The sequence below is a fragment of the Equus caballus genome, chromosome 31, assembly GCF_041296265.1.
Source record: "Equus caballus isolate H_3958 breed thoroughbred chromosome 31, TB-T2T, whole genome shotgun sequence".
In the NCBI taxonomy this organism is placed as follows: Eukaryota; Metazoa; Chordata; class Mammalia; order Perissodactyla; family Equidae; genus Equus; species Equus caballus.
Genome location: NC_091714.1, coordinates 4174755 through 4192048, shown reverse-complemented (window position 1 = coordinate 4192048; position 17294 = coordinate 4174755). Strand labels below are relative to the sequence as shown.

The 17294-nt window shown below is 41.7% G+C and overlaps 1 protein-coding gene across 3 annotated transcripts in view; it reads right to left on the bottom strand.

The window, feature by feature from the left end:
* The window catches only part of PDE10A (phosphodiesterase 10A), a 540491-nt gene that overhangs the window by 278810 nt on the left and 244387 nt on the right, over positions 1-17294 (bottom strand). For 2 of the 3 annotated variants that reach the window (XM_070256511.1, XM_023633143.2), the window contains exon 2: positions 13817-13951. The exons of the other annotated variant lie outside the window; for it this stretch is intronic. In XM_070256511.1, the coding sequence (XP_070112612.1) occupies positions 13817-13865 (49 nt within the window). In that variant the 5' untranslated portion in view covers positions 13866-13951. The remainder of the gene's footprint in view (positions 1-13816; positions 13952-17294) is intronic. 3 annotated transcript variants of the gene reach the window in all.

The window sequence follows — 17294 nt, the reverse complement described above, 5'->3', positions numbered from 1 at the left end:
GAGAGAAAGAAAAAAGAAGAAAAAATATTGAATAAATAGTGGTTGAAACTTCAACCGTATATTGAATAACAATAACCAATAACCTATACACCTAGGAAGCTCAATGAACTCCAAATTTGATAAACTCAAAGAGACTCACAAACAGACACATTGTAGTGAAAATGCTGAATGTCAAAGACAAGCATAAAATGTTGAAAGCAGCAAGAAAAAACCAGACACATACAAGGGAATCCCAGTAAGTTAACTGCTGACTTCTCAGTGAAACAACGGAGGCCAGAAAGCAGAGGGATAACATATTCCAAGTGCTCAAAGAAAAACTGTGAACAAAAAATTCTATATCCAGCAAAGGTATACTTCAAAAATAAAGGGGAAATGAAGATTTTTCCCAAAGTAAAAAGTGAGATAATTTGTTGCTAGCATACCCCCTTTATGAGAAATACTAAAGGAAGTTATTCAGCTTCTACACTATAATTCTAATCCATGCAAGCCACAGACCACTGGTAAAAGTTATTATGAAATTAAAAGACACTATAAATGCATACTTTTTCTCTTTTCTTAGTTCAGTTAAAAAGCAACTGTATAAAATAATTGTGCAAAATAATAGGCAATACTGTATTGTTGGGCCTATAACATATAGAAATGCAATAGAACTATAAAGTATTTTCCAATAACAGCACAAAGGAAGTGAGTGGGGGCAAAGTTGTAATTGTTAAGAAAATGATAACAGATGGTAAAGTAATAATTATCACAGTGTATTGTAGGGTTTGTGATATACTATGTATAACAATAATACCATAAAAAGAAAGAAAAGAGAATAGAGTGATAGAGGAGTAACATTTCTATATATCACTGGAACTAAGCTAGTATAAATTTGAAGCTGCTTCTGATAAGTTGAGATGTATATGGTAAGCCCTAAAACAACCATGAAAAAGTAACTCAGAAATATAGAGTAACCACTTCACACCCATTAGGATGGATATTATAAAACAAAAACAAAAATAAACAAACAGAAAATAATGTTAACAAGGAGGTGGAGAAATTGGGACCTTTGGTCATGGCTGGTGGAAACGTAAAATGATGCAACCATTATGGAAAATGACATGGTGACTTCTCAAAACTTTAAACAGCTCTACTTCTGTGTATTTACCCCGTAAGAAGTGGAAGTAGGGACTCGAATAGTTATTTGTATACTCGTGTTCATAGCAGCATTATTCACGGTATCCAAAATGTGGAAGCAACCCAACTGTCTGCTGATGAACAAGTGGATAAATAAATTGTGGTATATATACACAATGGAATATTATTTAGAATGGTTACATTGGTAAATTTTATGTTATGTATATTTTACCACAATAAAAAAGAATTAATTGTGACTACAGGGGAAAAGTTAAGAAGAAAACATCACAGTCTTACTGTCTGTCACTATTCCTGCTGAGAGTAGTGAGTATTGGTCTCTATCAACCCTTTAGAAGAAGCATCTTAGAAAATTATTTTATTCCTTCGTCTTGGCTGTATAAAATTAGTCTCAAGAAATGAATTTCTCCTTTCTCTTCAACTTCTCAACTTCCTATTGTTTAAAAAATCCCATGTTTCCTTACCACCTAACAATTTTAAGTAGTACGAATGCCACCCCTAAATACCAGGAAGATCATTCAGTAATAACACTAGTTACTCAGGGCACCTTAGTTGAGCAGCTACAGGAAGGGCAAAGGACTCCTTGGTTCTAGTTAGCAATCTCCTCTGTGTCTGCAGAAACACTTATGTTAAGACTTAAATTCTCTTCCTTTCCATAGGGTTATGAAAAATGAAAACTGGAATAAATAACCCTAGTAAGGACTACTATCCAAGGAGGAGGCAGGCAACCCAGACTGAGACCATATAGAGGGAATACTACTGGTAATCATAAATGTGAAATGAGGTCTGATATAGTAGAAAGAGCAACGGGGTTGAAATCAGAAAGGAAAAAAAAAATAGAGTGAAAAACATTATTAATGAAATTAAAATGTTACGTTAGAAAATATTCACTTAATGTCAAAGAAAGCAGTAATAGAGAAACAAAGGAACAAAAGAGGCATGAGAGATATATAGAAAACAAAAAAGTAAGATGGCAGACATAAATCCAACTATATTAATAATAACGTTAAATGTAAATGGATTAAACAATACAACCGAAAGGCAGATACTGTCAGACTGGATTAAAAAGCATGATCCGACTATTTGTTGTCTACAGAAGACACACTTTAGATTCAAAAGATACAAATAGGTTTAAAGTAAAAGGATGAAAAAGATTTATCAGGCAAACAACAACCACAGGAAAGTTGGAATGACCAACCTAATATCAGACAAAATAGACTTTAACACACAAAAAATTATTACTAGAGATAAAGAGGGACATTTTATAATGATAAAAAGATCAATTCATCAGGAAGATATAACAATTACAAAGATATATGCACCTAATGACAGAGCACCAAAATACATGAAGCAAAAACCGACAGAATCAAAGACAGAAACAGACAATTCAACAATAATAGTTAGAACTTTGAGTTCAATAATAGATAAAACAATCAGACAGAAGACCAACAAGGAAAGAGAAGACTTCAAAAATGCTATAAACCAATTGGATCCAACTGATATTTATAGCACCTGCCACCTAACAGTAGCAGAATACACAATCTTCTCAAGAGCACATGGGACATTCTCCAGAATAGACCACATGCCAGGCCACAACACAACCTCAATAAACTCAAAAGGATAAAAATAATAGACAGTATTTTCTCCAGCCACAATGGGATGAAATTAGGAATCAACATGGAGAAATTTGGAAAACTCACAAATAGGTGAAAATTAAGCAACATACCCTTAAACAACCAATGGGTCAGAGAAGAACTAAAAAAGAAATCAGAAAATACTTCAAGATGAATGAAAATAAAGACACAAGACACCAAAACTTATGGGATGCAGTGAAAGCAGTGCTTAGAGGGAAATTTATGGTTGTAAATGCACATATTAACAAAGCAGAGGGATCTCAAATCAATAACCTAAACTTCCACCTTAAGACACTGGAAAAAGAAGAGCAAATTAAACCTAAATTAAACAGAAGGAAGGAAATTATAATGATTAGAGTGGAAAGTAATGACACAGAGTATAGAAAAACAATAGAGAAAATCACTGAAGCCAAAATACTGGGACACACATGTTTGTAACAGCATTATTCACAATAGCTGAAAGGTATAAACAACCCAAATGTTCACCAATTGATAAATGAATAGATAAAATGATGCCTACCCATAAAATAGAATATTATTCACTCATAAAAAAGAATGAAGTACTGACACATGCTAGGATGTAGATAAACTTTGAAAATATTATGCTGACTGAAAGAATCCAGACACAAAAGAGCATATACTGTGTGATCCCATTCATATGAAAGTTCAGAATAGGAAAATCTATAAAGACAGAAAGTCGATTAGTGGATGCTTAAGGATGTGGGAAGGAGATGGGGCGAGGGTGTAGGGAGTACGAGCTAATAGGCATGATGTTTCTTTTTAAAGTCATGAAAATGTTCTAAAATTGACTGTAGTGATGGTTTCACATATCTATGAATATGCCAAAAACCATCAAATTGTGTGCTTCAAATGGATGAATTATACCTCGATAAAGCTGTTTTTTTGTTTTTTTTTTTTAAATATCACCTCACTTAGAGGCTCCTGACATTAGTATATACACAGGATGCCCTTTCCTTTGCCTTTTTGCAGGTAACATCATACAGAATATAAGAGAATTTGGGAGAAAGAAAATTAAAGTGTCATTTATCACCCAGTGTATTGTGTAGATTGAGGATTGGAGAGAACTAGTCAAGTCTGAGTTTAAGTTCACTTTTGCCACAGATTGCATGGTACATCCTATGAGGTTTTATTCCTAGTTTTATAAGGATAACGCTTAGAGTTCAGCGTGCAAGGAATGAAATCCCATCTTCCAAATGCCAGTTGTAGGAGCATTTACCAAGCATACCATACGAGGAAGTAGTTCATCATCAACTTATCTTTGATTTCAACACAACATTTAAATTATGTAACTTACTAGTCTCCTTGTACCCCTAGGAGGACCTCCAAGGAAAAAGTTACTGTTTAATATTTATTTGATTTTTTTTTTCTCTTAGAGGATGACGTTATCATGCTGATGATTTTGTAGGTAGGTACGAATGAGAGGAAAGGAGACATTTGAAGTGTTTACTGATGCAAGTTGGTTGACGGCACTGGTTGGGAAATGATAGGATATTCAACATATTAGGTCTGACACCTGCATTCTGTTGGCATTGCAAACAGGAATAGAGAAAGAGGTTGTATTTGCAATATCAAACTCTTTTGTGGCTCATAGGTTATAGTAACTCATTTAAGTGACTTGCATATATAGAAGAAACAGATCAGGATAAAGCATCCCACTATTCTAGAGACAGACAGAAGGAGTGGTATTTTGTTCAAACAAAGGCCCTGACTTCACATGCCTGGGAATGAATTCCTAGGAAAACAGAAAAGCTCATAGAAGAGCCCCCTGTCCAGGCAGCGCTGATGCAAACCATCCAACTCAGTCTTGGATGGCTCCATGCCTTCCACAGGTGTGTTTCCTTTGTCCTTAGATTGTGTGCACAACCAAAAACCCAACAACACAATGGGTCACTGTCGCTGTTCTGTGTACTTTTTCAGGAGAGTCCTGTGCATGCTCGCCACTGGGCAGTCTCCGCCAATTCAAGCTTGGATGTTTCCTTTGATTCCACAAAAACCATTTGGTTGACATTCTAACATGTGTGACACTGTGCTAGGTGCTGAAGATATAGAAATAAATAGGATGGTTTCTGCTTTCAGGAAAGTCACAGTCTGGAGAGAAGGGACACATAATTAGATGCTGGATGCCAAAAGATGTCTTGGTGTCAGGAAAGGAGCTTGGTCTACTCTTCCTGTGTGCGTGTGTGCAGAGAAATGTGTGTTCACACATGTGTGTGTGTGCGTGCACTTGGAGTGGGGGTTAGGGAAGACTTCACAGACTTGAGATGAGTCTTGACGAATGACCTCTAGAGAAACTAAGGGAAGAGAAATTCTACAGATGGAGAGACCCTCATGTGCTGTAAAAATGTTGTGCTGCGGGGACTGCCAATCTGGACTGGGGGTTGCAGCTCCGGGGCCAGGAGGGGAGGCCAAGAGCATGAGCTGGAAGGGAGGCAGGGTCGATCAGCTTTGTTAGAGTACACTTTCCTTCAAGTGGCAAACATTGCGTGAGCCCATGATGTGTGGAGCTGCCTCAAGGTCAGGGTCAGGTCAAGGCTGGGTAAATTCAGAACACGCCCTGTGACAGAGAATCTGCTTAAGGATAAGCCCTGTGTAAAGTGCAAGGAAAACCATGCAAAGCAGAGAACAGGTACATTTTTCAAACGTAATTTTCTAAAAACACCCTGCCCTTTCTCTATTTCCTTCTGACAGTGACCGCTTTTAACTCACTACAAAGCCAGATCCTGTCCCCTGGTTGCTCAGGTCAAATGGGCTTTTTGCCTGAGTGAGGACCTCACAGCCGACCCTAAGGACTTGATCCCAATCTCCAGCCACGGGCCGACAGCATCCCTCCACAACCTGGGCAACTAGCAACCACACACTAAATGGGACAGCGCTGCCCTTCTGGGGACACATGTCCATACAAACCCTGCAAAGAAGAGGGACATTTTCGGTAACATCTCAGGAATCTATTTGAATGTCAAGAAGTCGACTGAAGATCAAGCAATTCGCCGTGGGAAAGTGACAGCATGTGGCACACTTATGAATGTGCTAAGTGACAAGTATTACAAAATCCAAAGGTGCTGGAAGCAGAACAAGAGAAAGGCACTTGTCGGTTAGGCACTGAGTAACCGGAGCTGGCAGCCAGCCTTTCCCGCCGAGAGATAGCTGGAGTTTCCACGTCATCTGAGGAGTGAGCTTTCCCGTTCCTGGGCTCATTACAGTAATCTTCTCCCTCATTATCTAATCTGCACTAGAACCAAGTGAACATAAGGGCTCTGATATTATTACTCCACAAGATAATAACTCCCAGAACCGGGACTTGCTCTGGGAAAGGTCAGTAGTGAAATAAACAGATTGATGATAACCCGCCCCGTGATCTTCCGTAACCAAGATGCGTTTGGAAGCCCACTGCTCTTTAACTTACCCGTGCAACCTGAAATACATCGTAATAAAAATTAGATGGCGTCTTTCAGAGGTGAAGGGCACGTATTTCACTTACTCAAAAAACAACTCACTTTGGAGAAGAGAAGTTTTTGTTGTGTTGCAAAGGCCAGGTTCTTGGGTTGTTTGCCGCCTTGCGAATAATTATCTCTAATCTGAAAAAATTGTCACCTCTCCCTAGGTCTAATAGTATAACCCAATCTTTGCATTCGCCTTGTCTTACAGCCAGTGTGGGGTCCAGACAACAGTGGCCACGTTCCTTTTTGAAGAAGGGCCATCACAGAAGCTGGAATGCTAGGTAGGCTGACGCAATTGTTGCTTCAGCCTCATCAGGGTGTTGGTAGTGGTACAAAAACTCGAGTGTCATTTCGCCAGGTTTGTGAGTCGTAACAGGGTTTTGTGGGTAAACCCATACAAAGAACACGAAGATAAGACGCCACTGGGTCGTCTTTTGTAAGCCTCACTTGTTATTCATTCACTTTCCTCCCTTCGTGAGTTCTAAGGAAAGACAACGCTCGGAGGAGATCATATATCAACTCAAAGCTTTCAAAAGTAAGTTCAAAAGTTGTTGTAGACGTGAAATTAAAGGAACGTGGAGCTTGATCTGATACTTGATCTGACGCAAACATTACGCATTTGAAAGCTCAGAAACTCTGTTCAATTTGCTGAATTACTCCAAAGATCATTCTGTACCTTGCTTTTTTGCTCTGTAAATCTTGGTCTTAGGCCAAAAGCAATAAAATGTGCCCTGACCTTCCATGAGACCTTCCATCTCCCTGTCTCCATCTTGGGTCTTCATCACCTCCTACCATCACTCCTTTCCAGCAGCTGTCCTTGTCACTTCTCTGGTGGCCCCCTCCCCTGACCCTCACTGATGGCTATGGGATGGCATGGGGGCTGAGAAGCCAACCAGGGCTCAGCCAGCCCATCTCTCCTTGTTTTCAAGTCCCTTGAGATTCTCTAAGAAGGACTGTTAGTGGCTAGTCCCCCAGCTGTAATGGTGCAACTTCTCAAGTCACAAAACCAGATCGCCAAGAAGACTGGATGAAGTAAGGAGCTGCATGAGTAGTCAAGTCAAGGAAAACACAGCTCCCAGCATTTTCTTTTACACATCCCCAAGCATATTCACACTTGCCCACCAAGGAGGGAGTAAACTCAGCTGCAGCAGTGTCACACACAACAATATGTTGTCCCTAACAGAGAAATCCTGTATATGTTTGGGAATGGGCTCAAGTTCACAGGCTCTGGGCCAGCAGACACTGTGGGTGTTGTTGGCTGTGGTCCTTGAAGGATACGCACTGCCAGATGAACAGACACACACAATGCAACAGCTTTGGAGGGACCCGCTTGTTGTCCTTCAAAGAAAGGGAGATCAGGAAAGAAAGGGAGGAAGAACATAGGGGCACTCCTTTAAATTATAAACCAACCAACACCACCACTGCCCAGCCCAATAAGGGAGGGTGTGTGCCGTAAGATAACCTTAAGGAAAGCTGGCAACAGGAACAACACGGTTGGAAACTTCCCTGCAACCTTGGCTCCCCTTGTACAGTGTCCGTTCCAAGAAGAGTTCACACAGAGTTACATGCATTATCCTATTTGTTACCAGTAAAACCCCTCAGAGGCATTCTGTCCTCACTATCACACCTACAGATCCACCTACGTGTGGACTGTTAAAGAGGAGGAAAAAGATCAATGAGATTTCAGCGGCCAAAAACCTGTTGACTAGGTTTCGTGAACAGGTGAAATTCAACATGAAATATCCCTTTTTGTTGATCTACATGACAAGAGTGAAATGAAAATAAACACACAAGGAGATGCAAAACTAAACAGATAACAAAAATGTCTTTCCTGGTATAGACTTGATCATCTCACACTTTTGGTCAAGGAAAACAGAAAGACATACTATAAAGAAATAAAACAAATTAACTCCATCAGCAGTTGATAAAAGTCTAAAGCCAAATACACAACTATGGTGTATATCTGCGGTTTCCTTTTCCAGGTCAACTTGTTTCTGTCCCAACTCTTTCAATCTTCTCCTTTTATTGTGTTGGTTCACCCTATTTTCACCGATCCAACTGTCTTTGTGTGCCAAATCTCAAAGGGCAAAAAACCCTTATCCCATAGCAGGTGGCTCTCACAGCATCACCAGCACCCACCAGTGGGGTCCTCTGACCACTGCACAATGCTTGAGCTGCCTATCAATTACTAAGATTCCAGGGGCCCGCCCCATATCTCCCAAGATGGTACCCATGGGGACAGGACTCAGGAATTCTTGTAAAGCTTTCTAAGACAAAACCTTTTAAACTAGAGGTATTGTTTTAGACTCCATTATGTTCCCCATCGCAACTGGCATGGTGCCAAATGCAGAAGTGATCACCAAAAACTACTTCTTGGGGTGATAAGACGAATTCTATGAATTCAAGGGATTGTTCAAATAAGTTGATGTAATGTAATTGTGTTACATCAAAATATAACTGACAATGAGCAGACTTTCAGCTGGAAAGTAACTCATATAGAGCTTTTGGTTGTAATTATTTTGATATATAAGATAGCCATTATAATTTAGGTAATATGTAATTTTGAAGAAAGGGAAAATATGGAGTCTATTTTTTAAAAAGATGCCATAACTTAAAAAATATGGCAATCGTCTGTGCACTAAGATAGTAATTAAAGCAATCATTTGCTAATGATGAAGCCTTCATTTAAATATTGCAAATTTTATGTATTTGTGCTCAAAATGTAAATTGCCCTTCCTTCCAAAAAGAACTGTGGCTGCTTACAATAACACAGGAATAACAAGAGAGAAGGAAGAGTGGACAGGGCCCCACTCCTCCAAGAACTTGGAGACCAAGGGAATGTTTGTGCTCTGGTGGGGCAGTCAGCCTCCTGGTGCAGAACTCTAACGACATGGGTGACAGAAACATACCCAGGAAAATGTGGAGGGAGGGCTGACATGGTGTACCAGCTTCCAGAATAGCACATTTTAGTGCCTGGCTCTGGATGGGGGAAAAAGATAAAGTCTGAGACACAAAAGCATCCTTGTCACCAGAAAAACCTTCTCAATTGGGCAACAAGAGTATTTCAGTGATATTACTGTGGTCTGGATGAAGCATCCTTCAAAGTATTTGCTTCCCTTCGCCTTAATTCTATGTTCCCTAAGCAAACTTTTGGGTACTGTTTTGATTTCCCAGATATCTTAAATCAGGAAAGAGATTTTCGTGGATCATGGACAGGAACATTCTGGTTATTAGAAGGAGATTATTAGGATTATAAGTTAATAAATTAGTGTTCTGGTACTTAAGGTAGCAGTCTGATATTATGTAGGGTAATTGATAAAGTCCAGTTTCTGATTCTACTCAGCTAAAGATAGGGATTAAACCAGAGTCAAAGTACCTGTCCCTTTCCCCTAGCCTAATGATTCTCTTTGGCCTCAGTGCTAACCTTCCTCCCCATTAAAACTTCAAAGACTATGATTAAATCAATACATTTTGCTAGGAGCTTCCTGGCAGCCAAGACAAACAGGGAAAACTTGAAGGGTAATTAATTCTCATTACCTGATAAAAGGATCCTTTGGGAACCGGTATTAGGAGATATTAAAATCTTTTTTCTATTTGCCATCTAGGCTTTATGGAGAAAAAGACTTACGAATAACAGTTTTATATGGTTTCATTCAGGGAAAAGCAGATTTCTGGAAAGAGTTTTTAAAAGATGAAACACTCTTCTTAGCCTTAATCCCAGGGCTGTCCCTATCAGAGCAAGTGATTTAGAATTTACTTAAGTGTTTGAAAAACATTAGCCCTGTAATCCTATCTAGGGACATTAGCAGAAAAAAGTTGTGATCCAGCAGTTTGTTTCAAGTCAGTTGTTTATCACACGGAAAATATTTCTCCATGGAAATGGTAGTCTTAAAATCCTGAAGAATCCTTTAAGGATTCCTGAAGGAAGCCCAGAAAATTCTATTTGACCCTGAACGTAGCTAGTATGGTGCTAATACTAACCGTGATCAAATGCTACGTTTTGGTTCCTGAACCTTAAGCAAGGTTGCTCCAGGATGCCCAAGGGCCTCCCCAGTCCCACCCTGGTCCTGCTCCAAAGCGGGGCTGGCACAGACTCCTCCTCTCTGCTCAGAAGGGGTGCTCAGACTCTAGTCAAGGCCCCTGCTCACCGAGTTTCCAGAGAGAGCACTGAACCGGGACGCAAAGGTCCACCTCCCACACGGCCTTCCATTCTTTAGGAAACTAGCTTCTCTAAGCCCCAGAGGTCACAGGTGAAGACGCTAATAGGCCCACGATTCAAGGATGCTGTGGGTAGCGGATGGAAACTCCTCTCTAAATTATTAAACAGCCTCAGTTTCAAAAGAATCCTGTTCTGGATTGCAAAGAATTGAATTACAAAAAAATTTTGAAATATAATTGTTAGAGCTGCCTTTACTGTATTTTTACTGCTCTCTGTGTTCTATTTTTTTCTCTCGCATTAAACTCTGGTTAGCAGCTGTCGACTTGGCATTCATGTCTTCAATTCTCCCGCGCCGTCTATGTTTTATTATTTCCTAACTCTTCAAATGCCTGGTCTTGCTTTCACCATGTTTCTCTTACACTTTATTCAGGATTTTAGTCAAATCACTTGTCAGTTTACTTTGTTCCCTCCTCCCATATGTATCTTTTCTTCTTCCATGCTAATCTTTCCTTCCAAATTCCCTGTCCCTTGGGATTCAGAACAGCACTACCCAATGGAATGTGATGGTGGAAATAACCCACTTTGGTGCTCTTCCCAAAGTAGCCACTCACCACATGTGGCTACTTGAAATGGGGGGGGAGGTGTGATTGAGAAGCTGAATTTTTAATTACGTTAAATTTCTTAAATTATAATAGCCACATAGGGCAAGTGACTACCCCATAAGGTAAGGACAGTTTCATTCGTTTCCATTGGACTTGAATTTGACATTGGAATTAATTTTGCGTGTGTGTGTGTAGCTTCCTAGTGTCTTTTTTCCTAGTGTCTTTATTTATTAAGGTCTCTTGATTGGAGGGATAATAGCCTTCTCCCTATGATCAAGTCTGAAAAGAAAGGTACTGATTTTGCTCTTGATCCTCCTACAGATGACAGAAAATCTCCACTTAGCTCTAAGACAATCACCATTTGCTGCCAGTTGAGTTCAGCCAATCTTTCCTACCCCACATCAAAAAACAAAAAAGCAACAAACCCTCTTGACCCCTACATCCACCGCCCGCAATTGTCCCACTTCTTTGTTCTTTAAAACAAAACTCATTGGAAGAGTTCTCTGTACTTGCTGCCTCCATCCTTCTCCTCCCATCCTGCCCTGGAACCTCCCCCATCAGGCTTTCCTCCTGCCCCTGCGCTGAAGAGCTCTCTTCAAGGTCAACATGGAACCCACATTGCCAAGGCCTATCATCAATTCTCCCATGTGTTCATCACAGTTGCTCACATTCTCCTTGAAATGTTTCTGCCCCTTGGTTTCTGGGCCACCATACGCCTGGTCTCCCTCCTTCCTTGCAGCCTTTGTTGCTGGCATCTCCACTTGCCCAACTCTATAGGCTTAATGCTCAGGGCTCATCTCTCAGCCATTCATCAACATTGATCTCTCTCGAGGAGATCTCAACCAGTATGATGATTTCAAACACCACACATCTTCTTGGGACTTCCAAATGTGTATCTTCAGCCCCTATCAGTCCCCTCGGCACCATAATTACACATTTCACTGCCTATTCCACGTCTTCCAGATATCTAAAAGCCTTCTCACCCTCAACATGTCCAAAACACAATTCTTAGTTTCTTCCATTCTGCAAACCTGCATCTTCCCTGCTCTTCCCCATCATACAAACAGGCCCAGGACAAAAGACCGAAACAAAACAGAACAATGAACTAGAAATAGTCCTTTTCTGTCTTTCCGTGTACTTCCCCTGAAATCTCTCAGCAAGACCCATCAACCATGTATTCAAATGGGTCCCCGACTCCACTTCCCCCATTCTAGGGCTGTTGTCCTTTCCCAAGCCATGGCATTTCTCCTTTCTTTGTTGAATCTCTGCTTCCCTTCTTGCTCTCCTGGTCTACTTCGCATAAGCCCCAGTAGTCTTTTAAAATATACCTAGACGGTACCGCCTACTACACACCTAGGACGCACTCTTCTGCTTCCAATTTCCTAATGCTTTCCAAACAATTGAAGACCATCAGCTGTAGCCTTCAAGGACCATATGATCTTGCTCATTTCTACAGCTGTGATCGCCTCTCCTCCACACTCCCCTGCTCACTGTGCTTCGGCTGCTTGGCCTTCTTTGCTCTTCCTTGAACACACCAACTCACACTTGCCTCGGTGCTCACGTCTCTGCCGGGAGCTCTTTTTCCCAGATCCTCACGTGTGAGCACACATGCCTTTGCTCTCATGTCACCCCCTCTGAGACCTCTACGACTGACTGTTCCACCTCCAGTACGTCCCCTGTATTCATCACTGTCACCCCTCATCTGCTTGATTTTCTTCACTTTCTGAAACTATAGCATCTATTTGTTTGCTTATTTTCTGTTCTCCAACTAGAATGTGAGCCCATGGAGACAGGGGCTCTATCTTGGTCCTAAGGGAACTCCCAGGGCCAATAATCGAAACTGCACATAGCAGGAACTAAATAATCCCTATAGACGAAAGAATGGCCATTGCCACTCAAGCAGCGCTGTCAGCTCAACGGAGTCCTCCATTGGCCCTGTGCAAAGTCCTTTTGGTTTTAATAAATATACAAAAATAGACAGCTAAAAAGTTATAAATGTTTTCCTATTATAAACATGCCTAAACATCCAAATTGACCACTTCAAAAGATGGTCACCACCTTCTCTACATTAGGAATAGAGAGAAGCCCATTTGTTTTGTCTTTTAGGAACTTTCCTTCCGAGGTTGTAATAGTCTCATTACATGAAAAAATTTCCAATAAATCAGGAACTTTTTCCCAAATACTTTGTTTAGCCATAAAAGCCATCAGATAAAAGTAACGTAAATTATTTTTGTGTTGAGAATGCCCTTGCTTGACCGTGATTAAGAACGTTATTCTTCACTGTAATACTGTCATGCATCGCTTAACGACGGGGATATGTTCTGAGAAATGCGTCTTTAGGCAATTTCATCATCACAGACTGTACTTAAACAAACCTAGATGGTAGAGCCTACTACACACCTAGGAGGTATAGAGCTGATCTTATAGGACCACCATTGTATATGCAGTCCGTCGTTGACCGAAACATCGTTACGTGGTGCATGACTGTATTAAATCACTAATTTGGCAGTGGTATTAATCAAGAAACTTCCTGGACTGACTTCAGAAAATAAAGGGATAAAAAGCAAGTATAGATGTCAATAGATCCCCAAAAATAGAAAAAATAAATAAGAGAAAAAAAGTCATGGAGATATTTTAGAAAACTCAAGTAAGGCTTGTTGATATTCCCAGACACTATTCTAGCATGAGAATTCCCATATCTTTCCCAATCACAGACAGTTTTCTTGGCCACTTTGTCCATGAGGCCCCCACTCAGAACAAAGAGAGGACATCAGGGAAGGACAAGAAGAGTCTCCGGGGAGGTGGGAGCGTGGCAGGACTCCTCGGTACCTGTTGCACTGCAGGAGTCCAAGCTGCCTTCCGCTGGGTCATTGCTCATCTGCTCCAGGCTGTCTGTCCTGCTTCTCAGTGTCAGCAAAGCAGGTCCTTTGCTCCCACTTTTAAGTGTGAAGGGGAGGCAGCTGGCTGGAGAGAACAACAGGATATGGTGTTAACTTCAACTACTACTGAAATGTGCCCTCGTAGTCAGGAGCGGGGCTCTCCCTGGAAGTCTCCGATCAGAGAGAGATCATTTACAGAGATAGGCATGGTGTGATCAGGGCTGCAACTGACCCTCGGTGTGGGTGTGCACACACAAGCCCATGCACAAACATGGCTCCCAATTGTGGATTCAGAGATGTGATGGTCAAAAACTTACGTTAGCTAGAACACCCTCCTTCTGGTCTTGTCTGGTGGACTCTGAGAATTAGCTACTGGAGGGGGATTAAGAGTCAGACTTGACTCAGTAGATTTTCCTAAGGAGAGGTCAAGTCTAGCACCTCCAACCAGACCCTAAATGTGAGTGTGTGTGTCTTGGTGGGGTGGGCGATGAGATGAAGGCGAGAGGGGCTGTGCAGGGGGAACAGCTAGCCTAACACACTTGCTTCATATGACGCTGACCTATGTTCAGTTTAGCTACAAACCTCCTAAGACCAGGCCAGGAATTGTGCCGGTTCCTTTGTCAGACCTGTGGGTCTCAAAGGTGTTTGTGGGACACAGTGGCATCTGGTGTTATATTGTCTGTCATTCACTTTAACATTCTTTAACATAAACGGCATGATGTATGAGTGTGTTAGTTTTAACCTGCATCCCAGGGGTGACAGTTAGCATCAGAGGCACCCTGATCAATAACACACTTCAGAAGTGTTCAACATGTGAAAGAAACATCAAAATCCCATATTCCACAAATGGCCACTGTAGGTCCTTCAACTATATTGCTGGCCCCCCTAGAGGGTTTGCAATCAGAATAATGGGTGTAGACATGGTGTTTCAGTGGTGAAATGAATGGAGCTTAAGAAAGGTGAACTGGCTAGAAAATCCTGGGCTCTACACGGTGGTGTGCAGAAGGTAAAACCCTCCAGCGATTTTTTTCTGGTTCTGGGAGCCACATCCGGTGGGACTCAAAGCTCAGCTGAACGTCGCTTCTAGAATGATCTGGGCCTTTCTTGAGTGAATGTTTCACTAGGGGTGATGAACAGAACCCCTGAGAGGATGGCAAAGGGCATTCATCACATTCACAGATTGGGATGTGCCTCTTCACTCCCGCTTCCTGACAAACATTTGTCTGTGCTGCAGGATTTGGTGTGAGACTCCTTCATTTACAAGGTACCTGGGGAGCAAAGAGATGGGAAAGGTCCCTGTGCCATCACTACCAGTGCCAACTGGCATCTTCCATTAAGAATCTGAGGGCTGGAAATACCAAAATGGCTTGGGTCAGTTTTCAACTTCGGCTCTTCTGTTGTTGCAAGGGGTTTGTTACACTAAATATGAATTTAAATACTAAAGCATGAGGAGGGTTTTACCTTTTTTTTTAAAAAAGAAACTTCTTATAGTCCTATTCAGAGTACAAGAGACCCACTCTTCTCTGATCACAATCTATTTTTTTTTTTTTTTTTGCTGGGAAAGATTCACCCTGAGCTAACATCTGTTGTCAATCTTCCTCTAGTTGTAGGTCTTTCTAGTTCTTCTACGGGAGCTGCTGCTACCAGAGCATGGCTACTGACAGATGAGTGATGGGGTTCCTGAACCGAGAAGCAAATCTGGGCCGCCGAGGCAGAACGTGCTGAACTGTAAGCACTGGTCCATCAGAGCTTGCTCGGTTTTACCTTTTCTTAAAAATAAGTTAGAATGAGTAGACTCAGATCTCTCATTTGCCATCTGAAAAGATTTCTAGAGAGAGGGAGAGGTGAGATGAGTTCTAATTATCCAGTAGGCATTGCCCATGGCCCTGGGTACTTCCAAAGGAGAGAGCTGCACAGGTGAATGCCATCAGGGTTAACAAGACTTGAGAACCCCAAAGTCTGGATCCACACGTTCAGGGGCCCAGCATTGCAGTAAATCAATGAAGAAGCAAATCAAGGGTGCCTTTTCTGCGCAGATTCTGGGAACCACACCTTCCTAGCAGAGCTCCTGCCTCCGAGGCACTGGGATGTGAATTGACACAATGTGGATCTGGCCGGCTGTGGGAGAGTAGCTGTGAGATTCTCATTGTTCACAAAGCGTCAAGAATGTACTTGTTCCCATAGGGAGAAACTGCAGTGTGCTGAGGTTTTATAGTAGTAACCAGAATAAAAAAAATCTTCAGAGATGATGATGTACGGTTTAATTCAGAAATGTGTAAAGGAGGATGTGGGGCTTAGCTGAGCTCCTTTTCACCAGAGTGACAGAAGTTTGCTCTCGTTACCGAAGATTGTTAGGCTGGGGAACCATCGAACATTACAGGTAGAAGGGCCGAGCCACGTGTAAAGGGGCAAAGGCGAGGGCTGTAGGATAAGGCTTGAAGACAAAGACCTTCGGAGCAAAGAAAACCAGAACCATACCAAACATCCCTCCTTTTAACTTTTTAATCTGGTCTTCTCCATGCAACTAACAGCAGGGCAGGAGGTGGGAGAAGAAGCTGGACTTCATGCCTGTGTGTGGCTTTAACTCTAAACTAGTGTTCACGGGACTCTGGGTTGCAATTCTTACCATTTGTGGATAACTAACAGAAGACAGCTGAGGTCACAGTCGTCTGCAGTGAAAAATCATTTGACAATCCATTGTAAATAATTTTTAAGTTCCACCTACAGACTTTGGAATGCTTTATTGATGGCAGGATGGCTTTTCCTATGCAATGAATATCCTGGGTTAACATGTCCCATAACATTGCAAAATATTTTAAGACAGCTTTATTGAGGTATAATGGACACATAAACTGCCCATATTTACAGAGAGCACTTGGATACATTTCGACATCTGTCTACACCCATGAAACCACCATCAGCATAACACGTTGAGTAATTAGAGTTGTGTGGAAACAGAAAAACAGAGCAGAGCAAATGCTAGAGTGAGATGACTTATATCTAGTCTCATATTTGAGAATATCCACAGGGCACTGGACCAGTCACTTCACAGACCTCATGTCAAAGTCAAGCCATGCTCTGCATCGGGGGAAGTGAAGATCTCTTGTTCTAGGCCAGCCCCAATCTGCCTGGTGCCTGCAGAATGGGAGTGCCATGAATCAGCCGCGTCCACCTTCCTGGGGAGGAGCTGTGGTGGGGGGGGGGGGGGCAGTCACGTTCGCCTTTCCTGAACCCTCTACCTGTGGTCCTGGGTGTCAGATCATGTACATTCCTTTCAAATCTCAGTACCTTCTGATAATACCTGAGTCAAAAAGAACAGAGACCGAGTTTCTTCCTAAAATAAGAGGAATAGATAGTGATTGAAATTCAACCATGAAGACTGCAGATAAAGTAAACTCAAGGTGAGTGGGAGGTGTCGCTCCTCATGA